This window comes from Mchenga conophoros, linkage group LG11, assembly GCF_057382185.1.
Source record: "Mchenga conophoros isolate Kocher_MC1m ecotype Shallow Benthic linkage group LG11, M_conophoros_male_GT1.1, whole genome shotgun sequence".
Classification (NCBI taxonomy): Eukaryota; Metazoa; Chordata; class Actinopteri; order Cichliformes; family Cichlidae; genus Mchenga; species Mchenga conophoros.
The window spans coordinates 25,729,887-25,746,208 of record NC_140536.1 but is presented as its reverse complement, the minus strand read 5'-3'; the positions used below and the strand labels follow the sequence as shown (position 1 = coordinate 25,746,208).

Below are 16,322 nucleotides of genomic sequence, written 5' to 3'. Positions count from 1 at the left end.
TATATCTGCTCTGTTGCATCACAGACAGCCCATTATTGTCACTGAGAGCCAAAATGATGTAGAGCTAAACAAACCATGAAAGCTTTTTTTCTTTTTAGTCCAATGTATATGACTGTCATTGCACAGTTCAGCCACGCGGGGGCACACTTACACTTAGGATGTGCTGCACGTCTGGCTCGTTCTCTATGTCAAGCCTCTCAAATGGTGGAGATACTTACACCAGGGTGAAAGGCAGAAGACAGCGACTCTCTTGAGAGCTGCATCACTCAAGCTCTGCAAATATAACAGACTGAGGAGGCGGTTACGACTAAAGTATGAAATCAGTGAATGAATTTTACAAGCCAAATGATAGACAAAGTGAGTTTTTAGCTCATTAGCCACATAAAAAAGATGGGTAAGCCCAGAAAAGCACAGAGAAATATGATATCAAGAGGGAAGGGTTAACAGCGTGCAAGCTAATTCGCTCACCAGACACAGTGTAGGATTAACACTGTGGAGTCTGTCTGTGCATATGTGTGTGTGTGTGACAGAGAAGGAGGGTAACAGGTGTTAATCAGAGAGGGAGTCCCTGCTGCAGAGCAGAGGGTGAAGCTGCGATGGGGGGGAACCAGAGGAAAAAGCAATTACATCACCTTTCCTACAATAACATGGCACGCTGTCAGTGTTTATATATATGTGTATGTGTGTGTCGGAGCAGTGTGTAAAATGCTTTTTGCAGGGCATGAGAGGAAAAGCTGCCAAAGGTGAGATTTTATAATGATGACAAACACAGACGTACTGTGCAAATGGCACCTGAAAGAGCGCTCTGTCTATAACCATCTATTAAATTAAGGTTCCCATTCATTTTGTCTTCCATTAGTTGTTCCATTTTGTTCCATGGCAACCGTAATTGGCCCATGCAGTGCTATCTCTGCTCCGTGTTCTCTGATTAGTGGATCTCCGTGCTGGTGTCTTTCTCTCCTTATCAGATAAAAAGAGCTTTAACCCACTGTCTCCCTGTCACCACACTTCCTGTCCTCACCAGTAAGACTTCCGTCATGTGTGTCGGCCTCCTTTCCTCACCAACTTTTACCCGTCGCCTCCGCCTCTCTACCTCCCCTCTCTGCCTCCCTTCCTCTCCATGACCTGCTGAACCAGCACACACCCGTCTGTCTGTCAAAAGGACTGAACAGGTGTCTCTGCTTCTCCCCCCCTCCCCTCTGCAGCATTAGCCACACATATACATGCATACACACACGTATGTATACATGTGTAGACATCATGCACGCACTGGCAAACACTGCTTGTTTTTGAGGTAAAACTTGACTGGTTTTGCTGGAACCACACTGTATAGTGTATGCTGACGGTCACTAACTTACTGACCTGTGACTCTCTGTGCTGTGTTTCATACACACACACTCACACACTTGCACACTTGCACATACACAGAACAGTAAATCACTTTAGGGGGGGGGTGACCTAAAGGTGTCTTGACAGGAGCATATGAGCCTGCAGCCGTGCACGACTTGAAGAGAGTCCAAAACACTCTTCTTCTAGCTGCTTTATAATAAACTGTCCCCCCTTTCTTAAAGAAATCCTGCTTACACTTTTCTATCATCACATCATGCGACAGTCCAGCTCCTAACATTAAATCGACTGCTCTATCCTCTTCTATGTTAAAGTCAAGTGCAACAAACACAGAAGTACTTATTGTCCTGTAATCTGTTCCTCACTCTTTCAGTCTGCAGATGTCAAGGGGGTAAATTGCTCCAAGCAAAAAGAGAGGGGTGGGGGGGTTGGTGGGGGTGAGGTCACTGCAGGGGAGGGGTGAAGTTTGACAGTCGCTCACAGTTGGCACTGATGATCCAGGATGCTTTGGGGCAGACGGGGGGGGAGAGGGGCAGAGAGAGCGAGGCAGAGGTAGAGACGGTGAACTTCTATCGGAAGGAGGACGAAGGAACCGCAGATCCTTTCCCTCCTTGCGTTTCACCTTCAGGAAAAAAACCCCAAAAAACTAAGGATATGAAAAGAACATGAAAGAAAGAAATCGTCATTAAACGCACTACGAAGTTCTCTCTTTCCCTCTCTTCCTCCATCTCGCACCTCTCTCAATTTAATCTTAAATCCACTCCAATTTCCCCCGAGGGACTCAATTCTCTCTTTTCCTGTAAGTATTCTCTTTCATTCTCTTGCTTTTATTCTCTCTGTGTTTTTTAGTTCCTTCTTGTGACTCAGCACCCTGCTGTGAAACAATGCCTGTGCCAGACGTGAAATCTCAATCAATTGCTTGTTATTTGATTGCATTAATGAACGAGAGGCCTTCTTTTGGACTCTTTAGGCTGTAAATAAGTGAAGTGTGTGCATTTATCGGATTGGGAATAGGAAGAGCTCTGCGGTGATTTAGTATGCATAACCTCAGCTATTCCAGAGTGTGTGTGTGTGTGTGTGTGGTTTTGTTTGTGTGTGTGTTTGTAGAGTCCCTTCAAACAGGCTTCCTTTGGGTGTTTTGTGGCTGGCCAGTTCAAATCAATATTGTTAATAGGTTGTGTGTGTATGTGCACTAATGCAGCTCATGTAGATTCCCAGCTCTCTCTCTATTTCAGAGTCAGCTCATCTTCCTTTTAGTGGAAGGCACATTTTTGGCCTGCCGTCCCCGGCGCCATGCTGTAGGTGTTGCGAGTTTGTGTTTGTCCGTCGCAATCAGTGTCCTCCAGCCCTGACGTCCAAGTATCTGCTGGGGTTTCTGTCTCCCTCACTCACGTGAACTCGACTTTTTCTCCTAGTCTTCCTCGTCTGGCTCCTTGCCCTGTCTCTCTCTAAAAGCCTCCCATCTGTTTAATTCTCTGTGTCGTTAGTTCTGTCTCTGTGGGTGGGCCTTGTGACTCTCTGTGTGATTGACAGGCTGTCTATAGGGAGGCCTGCTGTTGCCAGAGCGGCTAACCATAAAGTTCAGTCTGCCTGTAGGTCTGAGAAGCTTTTCGTCTCTATTTCCTCCTCAATGTATCTTCGCTATGCTTTGTGTGCCTCTATCAATATTGGTTTGTGTCTATCAGTGGATTAACAAGCATCTGTCTGCCTCTCTCCTCTGCTTCCTCCACTCTTCTGCATTCCCAACAGTGAGAGACAGAAGGAGAGGAGTCCATTCCTCCTGGTAGGGTGACGCCAGGAATTTCCTCTTTCTCTCTGCTCCACTTCCTCTCTCGTGCCCCCATCGTCTCCCCCCCCCTTCCACCATGACACTGCTGGCCTCCGAGAGGTCGCTTCTCATCCGGAACAAGTTCCGCTCAGGTGAGGATTTGAGCTCATGCCAATTAAAGGAGAGAAGGACTCGTTTTCCCACAACAATGGCTTTTCATCTCAGGCGCACATGCATGATCATCAATATTTTGAGTTGAAATGTCTGCGAAGATTATTGGCAAGTCAGTCACACTGTTGATCATGTGATCAATCCAGTGAAGGTTATTGATCATGGCGAATGGATTTAGTGATCGCTCCCTACAGACAGACATATGGAGATGTCTTGAACAGAAGTAAATCCGCTGACCCCGAGGATAAAGATCTCTGAACGTTACTGTCTGACACTTCAATCAGGAAACGGGCTGGTTTGTTGTGCTTATGGAAAAAAAACTGACTGTGGGTCTTTACCAGAAAAGTCCTCATTATTTGAAGGTTCTGCAAACCAGATTTAAAATCTATGTCTTATTAATAATTCATGTCCAAATGACAAACAATCAGACCTCACCTATAACCCCCCCCCCCCGAGTTACAATTATTATTATAATTATTATTATGTTAAAAATGTAACAGTGAAAAGCTCAGCTAAGCTGCTTCACCTTGATGGTGAGTGTGGTTTGATCAGATCTGAATGACAACTGTAAAGCAGCAAAAGCAAACGACCCCACAATTATCCTCAGATGTTGGTTCTAATATTGCTAAAGTAGGAAGAGGTGTACCAAACCTTTTGTCTGACTCTCGTCCACATCAAATCAGCCATTAAGGGTTTGCACAAAAGCAGAAATCCCAAACATAAAATAGGCACAAATGGCGCGAGTTTAAAGGAGAATGATGTCTTCATGCATTCCTACCAAAATGTAAATATCATTGTCAGTGATAGGTGTGATAATAACCTAACAGTGAACCGTTCAGGAGGCAGCCAGCAGTCTGTGACAAACAGCATTAGGCAACCCTTCCCAAGCTACACGATGCTAGTTTCCCCAACAAGTTGCAGCGGCTGCTGCTGAGTTCCCACGCAGCTGTCGTAAACGGCTGGCAAAATAGAACGGCGAGAAAATGACACAGACAGTCTCCTAGGTGTGCAAACACCTGCTGGAAAACGTGATTCTATAAGCAGCTGCTCTGTCAGAAAGCGTATATGCACATAGCTGAGCTGGAGGAATATATTTTATCTACCACTATATCCAACTTGTTGATCCCTTTGTCAGCTAGCATTATGATTGCACTTAATTCGAACTTGGACGTGCACGTATTAGATGATGACATCCAACTGAATAGAATAACAGCGATTATTTATAGCTTGTAGCCACTTGAAACAAAGCATCTGATAACTCTTTGTCTTTGTTTTTCACAGCTTTAAAGCTGTCGGCTCTTCATCTGGAGCGTCCCTGCAGAAATTTTTAAAGATTTTAAGACAATTACTGACTTTTTGGTGCAAAAAGGGAAAATGTATTATATTATATTTATTTGGCCCTTCAGGAACAGTTAAACTACCTTAACACTGCTTCCCTATCCTGTTTTAAACCCAGGGGACTGATACGTAAGGCTGCTTTAAATACAGATCTTGAAACCTTTTAAATTTTAGAGTTAGAAAGGCAGGAAAGAGCAGGAAGAGTATAGTTAGCAGCACATATGAGAGTGATGTGAGGGGGAGGGCATGCATGAGAGGCTTGTGGAGAGAACGGGACAGCTGAAGGGGGGGATGGGACCAACAGAAATAGACATACTGAGAGATAAATAGTTATTGCCCTCCACCCCCCCCTCGAGCAGTCCTCTCCTACCCTCCCCTTGTCAGGTCTCTCAGGTCTCAATGCTTGCTGAAATGTATCATGCGAGGTGGGGGGTGGGGACTTTGTGTCACGGGCACAGCCCTTCCGTGCTTCACCTGTTTGTGTGTGTATGTTAATATGTGCGTGCCAGCATTCAAGGAGATATATAATCTACAAGCACTGCAAAGTCATGGGGTAACATGAGTTTGAAGGCCATATCATTTAACAGTGAGCGTGCTGTCTAGCATTGCTTAACTCCGAGCTTCCTACGTCAGTCTGATTTCTTATTCTTATTCCAATTTTGCCTTCAATGAAATGAAACTAATGTACTGTTCCATCAGTGTAATACTTAATCATTTTCTTGGTAACACAGCTCAATCTTGTCTTTCAGTCCTGCAGCTGAGGATTCAGAACCGAAGGCTGAGTGAAATCAATGCAGACTCAGGTTAGTCTACGTGTATCATTAACATTGTGATTGATCCATTACACTATGACTGCAGGGTGCATTTCATATTAATGATCTTCAAGTCACTTCTTTTCAGTGGAAGGCGATTGCTCATTGATTTGCCCAGTTTTTTAAATTTTTTTCTTTTTAGATTTTACTATACTGACCTTTTCGTTTTTTGTAACAGCAAAATGGTTGGATTAATGCTGAATTTATTTATTTATATATTAAAAAAAAACTTTTTTTGTACATGAATCTACAAAACTCAATAAGGCTCTAGGTTTGATCTGCAGTAATCAGAAATCTAGAAACGTGAATAAGTAAATAAGTAAACAAGTAAACACTGACTTCACATAGGATATGAAACCCACCCTCTTAGGTTAAAGTCCTCAGTTTAACCGTTTGTTTTACCAGATCTTGGTTTCACAGATTTTCTTTATACTACTCGCCTGATTTGTCTAAAAAACAACAACAAAACAAAATAAATAAATCAACACACACACATATATATATATTTTAGGTATTTCTTAGCCTTTAGACAAACTGGTGACCTGACCTGGCTGTAACCTGCCTTTCACCTCATTATGGTTAGGCTAGGCTCGAGCCCTCCCCTTGGATAAGCAATTAATCAGATGAATGGGTTTGGTTTTCTAAAGCCTGAAAACACAGTTAAAAGGACGTGTGAGCATTTAGTTCCCACTCAGACCTTTTAAATTACAATATATTGAAAAGGTAGTTTTTTGCTACCTTACTTTTAATATTGTTGTATTTTAGATGAATAATCCCAGCATTACCCAAAAAATGGATAAAATAAGAAAAAAAGTATTTTTTATACCATAAACAAAATAAAAATAAAATATACTAGCTACTTTACTAAATACACCTTGCTAGTACTGGGTTGAAATGGTCAGCAACAATACTCAGGTAGTCTGTGGGATTTAAACAATGCTCTGTTGCTATTTAGCTCAAAAGTGGGCCAAGAAAACATCCTCCACACCATTACACGACCACCAGCAGTCTGAATCACTGAGACGTGTCAGGATGGATCCATACTTTCATGTTGTTTATGCCAAATTCTGATCCTATCATCTGAATGTGGCAGCAGAAATTGAGACCCAGAGAACTGCCACTCACAGGATAGTTTCTGCTTTTCAGACCAGTATCTGTAAACTATAGAGATGGTTGTGCAGTAAAATCCCAGCAGATCAGCAGTTTCTGAAAGACTCACACCAGCTCATCACAGACTTCCTCATTCTGATGGTCAGTTTGAACTTACAAAGGAAGCTCATACGCATTTAGTTGCTGCCATGCCATTAGATCATTAAATATTTGCATTAGCATGCAGCTGAGTATGTGTACCTAAAAAGTAGCTGGTGAATGTAGATATTACTCCATATGTAAAAGCACATTTTTATTTTTACTTTAAAAAGTCTATTGCTGTCAGTAGATATGCACTTTATTAGAAAGGGGAAAAGTTCACACGCTGAAGACATGAGGATAAATATATAAAGCTGGAACAATCAACAATCATTATCTGAAGATGTGAGCATAAATAAATTGTGTCATGCACAGAATTCAAAGTGCCGAGTGCAGAAATGTATTAAAAAGCAGACAAAAACAATCCCCATCCGACAGGCAGGCACCTTGCTTCACTTCCCTCCTGGCTGCAGGTTACTCCGTTTTTGATGCCTGCCAACACAAAAGAGTGTCTGAGATGCTTCATGCTGTAACTTGGAAGGATCATTTGAAAGCTGACGCTGCTTTGTTGATGCACCCCATCACTTGAGTTTCTATTCTTCTAGGCTACTGTTCTCTGAAATAGTCTAATATGAGAGTTTGGATTAAGAAAAACAAATTATCTTTTTTTTTAAAACTCTGCTTTTCCACATTTCATCTTTAACTGCATGTCTGTCTGATTGGAACAGGGCTGAAATCCACGTGCCCGCCTCAAAAAGCTGAGAAAGACCAGAGTGAAGCTCTGGTGAGTTGAATACTGTCTCTTTTTATAAAAAATTAATTTCTCACACTTCACACCAAACTGATTTTGAAGCATCCAACACATTTGAACCCTCTAAATATCTTTATGAATCTTGGTTGGTGATTATATTAGTAAGAGTCCAAATGTCAGGTTACTGCTGTGAGTTCATAAGAAATATAATTCATGATTAAGTCTCTTCTCAACTAAAGAAAACTAATTTGCACTAGTTTCAATAGAAAGTCTCCCAAAACCTTGCAATAATCCTGGTGTAATAATATGTCATTAGGCTGCACTGACAATAAAGTTTTATTCAACTTTCCTCTGGGCCTTGGCTGTTGGTTTGACCCTCTGTTTCCTGATGCAGCGTCTAACTGATGACGGTGCCACTCAGAAGTTGCCTCCTGGTGGTCTGAATGCTGAAACTGCACAAGGTGATACCATGCCCACAGTAACGTTGCTGTCTCCTCCTTGCTTTGCTCTGTATGCTCCCAGCGTAGCTCACTGTAACACACTTCCCCTCCTGTCCATTTCTCTCGGTCTGCGTTATATCATATCTGTGCTGTTCTCCGCTCCCCGTCGTACAGTAGTAGTAGTAGTGCAAAGATGTGAAGTGTGTAAATCTCACAAAGGGCTTTGTGTTTCATCAGCTGTCAGCGAGACTGAAATGTGACCTTGTAGCACACTTTAACGCTGCTCCACATGCAGCCGGCAGGACATATCAGGGATTGACAGCACGTGATAAACCTGTCAATCCAGGAATCAGAGTCATCATTTTCGGCTATTACTGAGATCTCCCTCTCTCATCATGCCACTCACCTCCTTCTCCTCTAATCTGCCTTTTAATTTTAAAACACTATGATTATAGCATCTGGCTTTTCAAAATGTATAATTTCCTTAATAGTCCTTCTGTGACATTTTAAAAATGTGTGATTGCGTGCGTGTGTGTGTTGCCTTCATTTCCAAGGGAATACATTTCCCCATGGGCAGGCGTGTTTACTTGTTTTTGATGCCTCTGCTGCTTTGAATCGGGACTGATCGCCTGTGGCAAAGCTGTTGCGCACGCTCACGTTGCATATGTTCTGAAATCCTGTTGCTTCTCTTTCTCCTATCTTGCCTCTTTCCACTGATCTCCCATCTGTCCCGTTCTCCTCATTTATCTGCACCATCCCTCCCACTTTCTCCCACCCGTAGAGCGGACTGCGTGTGGGGCCCACAGGCAGAAGAAAGCTCGCCAGGCGCAGGACCTCACTGAGAGGATCCAGCGCCCGCCTGGACCTGTGGAGCAGCAGCTCGAACGCACGCCGCCTCCGGAGAACGGTGAGTCAACGCGCATCTGCATGAACCACCACACACTTCCCCCCCCCCAGCCTTGTCTTTTGACCTTACTTCCATTTGCTTTTCATTTCCTCAGGTCCTGCCTCCTTCCCTCTGACTGCTGATGTCTTCGAAGATGACATCTCCTCCTCATCCTCACCCACGGAGCAGCACAGCACTCACCAATCACCAGCTTTTTCTTCATTGCCGAGGCTCTCAGGTGACCAATTACTGAGCGACTGCTCGGCTCTGGTCCCGACCCTTAACCATGGTCCCTGTCATGCTCAGGTGAAGGAATGGCACTAAGTATATAGTTTTAATAAAAACACACATATTTTGGAAAAAATGTCTAATATGAGCTCTCAGTTATAACCACGGACAAACATATTAAAGCATATATTCAGTAGCTGTTGAGTTTATAAATAGCTTCATATGTCAGCTCTAATAATCTGATACTCTGCCTTCAGTCTGGTTTGGCAGTGCTCCCGGGAACCGAGGGCATCAGACAACCTATGAGCGTAAAGCTGAGTGACTCAAACTCCATGGCAACGACTGGGAGGCCGACTGGGATGTATCTGACCTCTCAGACCACACCCCTGCTGCCAAAGGTAAGCTGGGGTTAATGCATGCTCCTCCACATACAAACCCCGCTGCTTTAAGCTACATGAAAACAAAAGAAGAAAAGCCGTGCACATCTTGGCGCTGAAAAAGGACGGTTTGTGGAAAAGTCACATTTCTGAACTTCCGAGTTGCTGTCTTAAATTCTTAAATTATCACAAGCCACAAAACAAAATGCATGACATAGCATGAGAAAAAAGCTCATTTTAAAAATACTCTAAACCTTATGCAATTCATGCATCTCCAACAGTTTGTACTCCATAAAGGACACATGCTGAGCAGCTGTCATGGACGCTTTCCTTTTTTCTTCTATGTTCTGTTTTCGGTTGCTCTCATTCACAGCAGATCATCTGTTTCCATTTCTTCCAATCTTCTGCATCTTTGTCTGCATCTCCTTCTGTCACGCCAACCACCTGCGTGTCCTCTCTCATCCATAAACCTCTCTGCCTCCGCCTTTCTCCTACTAACCCAGCTCCTCCAGCTTTCCCAATATTCCTCCGACGGTGTACCCAGTATCTCCCCTCTGAAAGTGTCCAGACCAACTTAATCTCACCTCTCTTGCTTTGTCCTTGAACCATTCAAACTAAGCTGTCCCTCTGATGTACTCACTTTTTAAAATCCTGTCCATCTTTGTCACTCCAAATGCAAATCTCAGCACTTTTAATTCACCCGCCTCTGGCTACGCCTCACATGTAACAGCTGGTCTCACGAGCATCTTGTAAACTTTCACCCTTGCTGGTACACTTCTAGCTGTCATATATACCACAGATCTTTACTGTATGTGGGAATGGATGTAATAAAACATCCACAGAGAGGGGGAGACATAAACTGCATCATTGTTAAAACATTAACCCTTCTCTACGCTTTGACCCTAAAAGTCTAAATCATGGACTTTGACCTCAGACCAATTTCATAATTGAATAACCTGGATCATGTCGCTAATATTGCTACTTTTCATGTAATACTCTCTGGTTATATTGTTTCTCTTTTGTGTTCTTTAGTTTTTACCACTTTCAAAATTTCTAACAATGATACATAAGTGTAAAAAACACTTACCTTCTGCATGCTCTGAAAAGATAAGTGTAAAAATGTGCATTTTGCTACATAGAGCTAACAAAAATCCTACGTGGGTGCTATTTGGTGAGTTGATTATTTTCTGTGTATGTAAAATTTTCATCCAGGAAACAGTGTTTACGTCTTACGCCTGTGTGTATGTGCTTGCTGTAGTTGTACTCACAGCAGGTGTACAACGTGAGAGATAAAAGACAAATGTAGAGGTCTTTCACCTAACAGGATGGTCACTCCTGTGAAACAATGCTCTGCTGTAAACTGCTCTGCATTCATTAATGTCAATTTGCACTTCTGGAGGACCTCAGTGTTTGCCCCAGAGGTTAACGCATTCACACATGAGCAGCTTGGTTATATGTCGGAGCCTGCGCATGCTGTCATCTGGGGGATTTGTGAGGCATTTATGCATTTCATGTAGCTTTTCTTAACTGCTATCTCTGTTTTATTATTGGAAAGCACTTTGGTTAACTTTGTTGTTTTTAAAAGTGCTATATAAATAAAGTTGGATTGGATTGTAGCGTGCAGCTAATGATGTCATATGTCAAATGACTCATTTGTTTTTTTTTTTTTTTTACTCTTATATGGTTTAAAGTGTTCTTGAAATAACTCACAAGTTTTCTAAATGCGTCTTTATAGACAGCTCGGCCTCCCAACAACCCCTGCACCTCAACTCTGCCTCACTCCCTTAACTTCACCCATCTCCCCCGTCCACGGAAACCGCGGGACACCAAGCCCAAAATGAGGAAACTCAAATATCATCAGTACATTCCTCCAGACCAGAGAGGAGGGGCTGGGACCGGAGGTACCAATATAATTGGTTTACTTAAACAGCAACACTCATTCATCAGATCAAGGTTTGCTCAGGTGATAAAGTGATTGAGTTTAGCCAGAATATTTACGTATTTTCAGGGGTGGGAGCCAAACAGAAGAGCCCTAACCCTACCCAGTCTTTAGACCCAGCCTATTCTGATCTTCTGAAACAGCAGCAGGTCTTCCTTCAGCTTCAAATCCTCCAGAACCAGCAGCAGCAGCAGCAGCAGCAACAACCACAAGAACAGATCACTGTTGTACCCAGGTACACAAACAGATTAGTGGGTGACACAGTGTTGGGTATTTTATTATGATCCTACTTAGCTGATCTTTACTTGAGTTCATGCTCCTGTCGTTCTTTTAGTGGCGAATCTGGTGATCTGAAGTCTTCGGGAGCCATACCACAGAATCCCCAACCTGTTCCTGCTACAACCAATCACACCCCTACGGACACAAACCCTCCATCAAAGCCTGAGCTTCTCCCTGCTAATCTGGTTGATTTAACAGTAAGAAAATCATGTTTATCAGAGAACAGAGATGCTAAAATGGCTTAAAATGTTTGAGAAATGATCCACAATTAAAGGAAACCAAGTACCTACACTAGTATCTTTCCAATAGTCCAATAATTGCCTCCATTTCTTCTTCCTCAGGTGTCAGAGTTACGGCAGCAGCTGCGTAAGCGCGGCCTTCCTGTCTCCGGCACAAAGCCTGCCCTATTGCAGCGACTTCGTCCTTTCCAGCTTCCCAGTGCTTGCCTCACCCCGGCTCCCCTCTGTCAGCTGGGTACCAGCCCGGAGCCACTCACCCCCTGCCCCTCATTGCCATCCAGCCAGAGCCCTGGCTCCAGCTCCAGCTCTGGGCTAGACTCGCCCAGCAGCAGCCCGAACCAGCAGCTTTACATCCAGGATAGGGCAATTCCTAATGGGATTCTCAGCAGCGCTCCAAATAGAGTTCCAAATGGAATTCTAAACACTGTCCCAAACGGTTTCACAAATGCTGCATCAGTCAGTTTGGCGGGGGAACCGTGCAGTCTCACCAACACGGTCTTCTTAGCTCCTGCCAGCACTGCCTCGGGAACTCCAAGTCCCAGTCTTCCCATGTCATCCTCCTCACCCCTACAGTGTGGGACTCCCTGGGGAACTGAGAAGGAGCAGCAGCGGCAGCAGCAACAGCAGCAGGAGCTGAGTGTGGAGCTGGAGATGAGGGAGAGAATGAGGAGCAGGCCAAGAGACCGCTCCACATGTTCCGGCAATGAGGTGAGGACAGACAGACTCAGATTTCTGGTGTGACAGATGTTGATACGAGAAATGATCATTTAATGATGTGACTGCTTTATAAAAATCTTTTTCCACTAGTCTTGTGGAGGATCCCTCCATCCGTTCCTGCAACAGGACCTGGGATGCTCTAGAGGGAAGCAAGAAACAGATGCACACGCAGAGGTGTTGTTTACACGGGTAAACATACAAAACAGAGCACACATGTCCTGGATAAATGGGTATAAATTATTCTGCACAGTGGCACACTAAACAGCCTTCCATCTAGGAGCATTTCTCAAACATGCAAACATGCGCATACGCCACCTGTCAAACAATTTATCTCTTCTTTCTAATCAGGTGTTTTGCTGCCAGCCCTGTGATGCAATTGGCAATGACTTTGAACTGCCAGTGCAGATTACAGCAAGTCCTATTCAGACCTTACCCTCTGTTCGCAGCTTGGAGGAAGAGCTACAGGAGGCTATCCAGAAAGCACAGGTCAGGAGTCTTTGGATGAACAGGAGATCACAAGGAGTATCTTTTGTTCTGTAAAATGAAGTATTTCTCCTTTTCTTTGGCTAACAGATGGACCCTCGGCAGTCCATTGATGACATTCTAGATGAGCCTATTGCTTCTGTCGGTCAGTCTCACACAATTAATAAAGAATTCCTTTTCACTAACACTCGGATTGCTTTCATCGTCTAATTCCTTGTACTGGCTCTCTTTCAGACTCCGTCAATGTGTCTGACCATAAATCTCCTGCCCACTCAGCCCGTTCTCCTTCTCCTCTTCAAAATGATCAGTCCCAGGCTTCCCAGCAGCACCACAAGGACGACAACTCCCTGCTTTCACCTCTTTGCTCCTCTCTCTTGTTGGAGCTTCCTCCATCCCCTGCTGTAATAAACCCGAGCCAGGTAGTCCCACTTCCTCCTCCACCGCCCATCTGTACCTCCCCATTGCCATCCACCAGGAGGTCCCGGAAACGACGGGCTCCAACACCGTTCGACGCTGCTGACTGGCTTGAAACGCTGTCGTCCGGCCTCCGCCCTCTGACCCCCCCAGCAGCCCCCTTTGTCGAGCCAGACTTGAGCCTGGATTCAGATCTAAATGTCAATCGAGTGCTGGACCTGATGATAGAGCAGTGGTGAGGACTTGCGAGGGGTGATCGCTCGTTATTTGTCAGTTCAGCTGTAAAAGTCACCAGCTCCACGCAATGTCGAGAGCTGGATCCATTGCAGCGATCGGATCCAGCAGCTTTGACGGGACAATGAGAACACAAACACATGCGCACACTTTCACCCTATGCACACTCGTAGTGTTTTTTAAAAGCACTTGGGCTCAGCCAGAAATGGCAAACAAGCCACACATCTGTGGATTGACACACTCCACAGCACAATGTTTGCAGTGCAAAACAAAATAAAACCTGGTGGCATATTAATTTAAACATGCTTCCTGGCTGTGCTGGGAGAATGTCATTTCTGACTTATCTCCAAAACCCGTTGTCGGATTGGGTTGAGTATGGCCCCTGGTGTTGACTCAGTCATTGAGTCCTAGCCATTCATAAAGCCCATTCAGAGTGTGTAAAAGCCAGGCAGAGCGCACAGCTTGTGTGTGGCTCCAGACCTTGACCCCGATGCCAGACACACAGTCGGCATGCAGAGGGAGAAAGCTGGCAGAAGCCACACACAGGAAGTGTGAGTACATGCTTGTGTGAAAGTGTGATCTGTGTGTGTGTGTATATGTGCGCTTTCCATATGACTGACTGTGCGAGTGCACACATGGCTGCTCTTGGCTGTATATGTCCACATACAATGCTTCCAGGTGTATTTATCAGCATCCGAGCCAAAGCACTTGTAGTTATTTGTTTGTTTGCGATTAAGTGTGCCTGCTTGTGTGTGGCATGACAGATCTGTGAGAGGATACACGTGAAGAACACAGAAGAGAGGCCGCGGATTTACAGTAAGTGTCCACTTCCTAAAGCAGACATTTAATTGTGGTCCCTCTGCCAGCGGGCAGTAACTCCAGTGTAGTTATCCTGTGTAATCATCAGAACAACCACATTACCTTGTTTAAGCCGCCATCCTCCAGGAGAGCAATCAGGAAGCCACCCCAAAAATAGTCCCCGTACAAATGCACCAATCAGCCGAGTGAGACTTTCCTCATCACTTTGCAAAAACAGGTGGTCATTTTGTTCCCTGATTAACCCCCAACAGTGTCTGGCCTGCTCCTCGGTGATTATCCTGCTACTAGCAAAAGCCAGATTTAGCACAATTTATAACCCAACACCAAGGCCACACCTGTTCACTTACTGCAAATGAATTCCTCCAATTTATTGCTAAGAATATTAAATGTTTGGTGCATATTTCAATATACAAATGGACCATTAATATTAAGAGAAAATGTATTGTAGCGTTAGCACAAAATACTGTGTTTTAGGGATGAAACATATCACGCGACCAGGTGAGCCTGTCAGTCGGAGCCAATACGCACATTTTCTTACGGGTGACAGTAATCTTAGCTCAAACTTCTACACGATTTACTGGTCGTGCAGTAGTGGGTACATTATTTGTTTGCATAATACACTTTCAGTGAGTTACGTCCATTCTCAACCCCACTTACCATAATGATATTAATGGAAAAAAAATCTGACAGAGGTTATCTGCCATTAACCTCTGCTGTACCAGATGAATGTAATTCAGATACACGATCCCATCTACATAAATTTATTCTAGGCCCTTAATTGGCTGCATGTCCCATCAATCACTTTGGAGAGCTCTGATTGTCTAATTCCTGTCTAGAGCATTTCGATTATTTGATAAATGACGCAGAGTTCTTCTTTTATGTTATCATTATATCTAAAAAACGCATTTGTTCCCTTCAATGAAAGTGAAGCAGTGAGTGCAATTTGATTCATGTAGAGGGCACAGAAACTCGAAGTCTAACTTCATACTACTGTACGTTCTTGTCTTGTTGTTTCTATGTAGGCAATGTGTTGTTGTGGCTTGTCTTCCTCTTATTGTAGTGATAAAGCCAGCCACAGTGAGTTATTGGGATAAGATAATCTGTGCATTGGCAAACCTTCAGCTCAGTGCAACAGCTTTATGCTGAAGCAGTTCTTGTACAGCTTTCAGCAAAGAGACTATGAAAATGCAGCTAAATGTGGATGGATGGCTATGATAATCATAGCGATCAATAAGCATTGACTGCTGCAAAGAAAAAAAAAAGAAAAAAGAAACGAAAAAATAGATTGGCAGGAGAGTAAGATGCTACCTCCTGTGACTTCCTCCGCTTTAGGGCTGACAACAGTCTTTTCCCTGTTTCTTATTTACTTCCGATCGTTGGTGCAGACTTTCCTGAAACACCCCAGAGACTGTTGACTAATTTAATTAAGCCAAAGTTTAATAATTCTGTTTTAAACTGAGTTAAAAACGTTGACTGAAAGCACTGGAGTGTTTCAGGTAACTGTGGTTTAGTTGCTGCTATAAATACCTTATTCTGAAAATGTGAGACAAAACAAAATGTTTTTGCTTGTACGTCTATTTGTAACTTATTTGTGCAAATGTTTCTCTCCACAATGTATTTAAAAGCATTACAAAAATTAAAGTCTTAATAGATTTACTATGTGCCTCCTCTTTCTTTCATCCCTGGGCAGGAAGTTAAGTGATGTAGCACACTGAGAGAATTAACAAATGGATGAAGAAAGAACTACTGATCACTGTCCCAAATTACGTCTTATCAAATATTGATGACCACAAAGTAAATTAAATATTCATTTGTGCCAATATGCATCTTAAATATCCATGAAACCTCACTAACACCCACATAGTTCCATAGTTAATCTTCAAAATGGCACA

General features: G+C 43.6%; 1 protein-coding gene across 2 annotated transcripts; it reads left to right on the top strand.

The window, feature by feature from the left end:
* Positions 1-1,876: 1,876 nt before the first annotated feature.
* LOC146564247 (myocardin) lies at positions 1,877-16,074 on the top strand. 2 transcript variants are annotated; one of them, XM_085291881.1, is made up of 16 exons: positions 1,877-2,146; positions 3,097-3,267; positions 5,374-5,427; positions 7,353-7,408; positions 7,770-7,836; positions 8,597-8,722; positions 8,817-9,007; positions 9,187-9,327; positions 11,042-11,207; positions 11,315-11,480; positions 11,580-11,721; positions 11,866-12,471; positions 12,571-12,654; positions 12,829-12,966; positions 13,054-13,108; positions 13,198-16,074. In XM_085291881.1, exons 2-16 carry the CDS (start codon positions 3,213-3,215, stop codon positions 13,614-13,616), a joined length of 2,466 nt encoding a protein of 821 aa, XP_085148007.1. In that variant the 5' UTR covers positions 1,877-2,146; positions 3,097-3,212; the 3' UTR covers positions 13,617-16,074. The 2 variants fall into 2 exon arrangements, with proteins under 2 accessions (XP_085148007.1, XP_085148006.1); XM_085291880.1 differs by having other exon boundaries at positions 12,571-12,669.
* Positions 16,075-16,322: the final 248 nt, after the last annotated feature.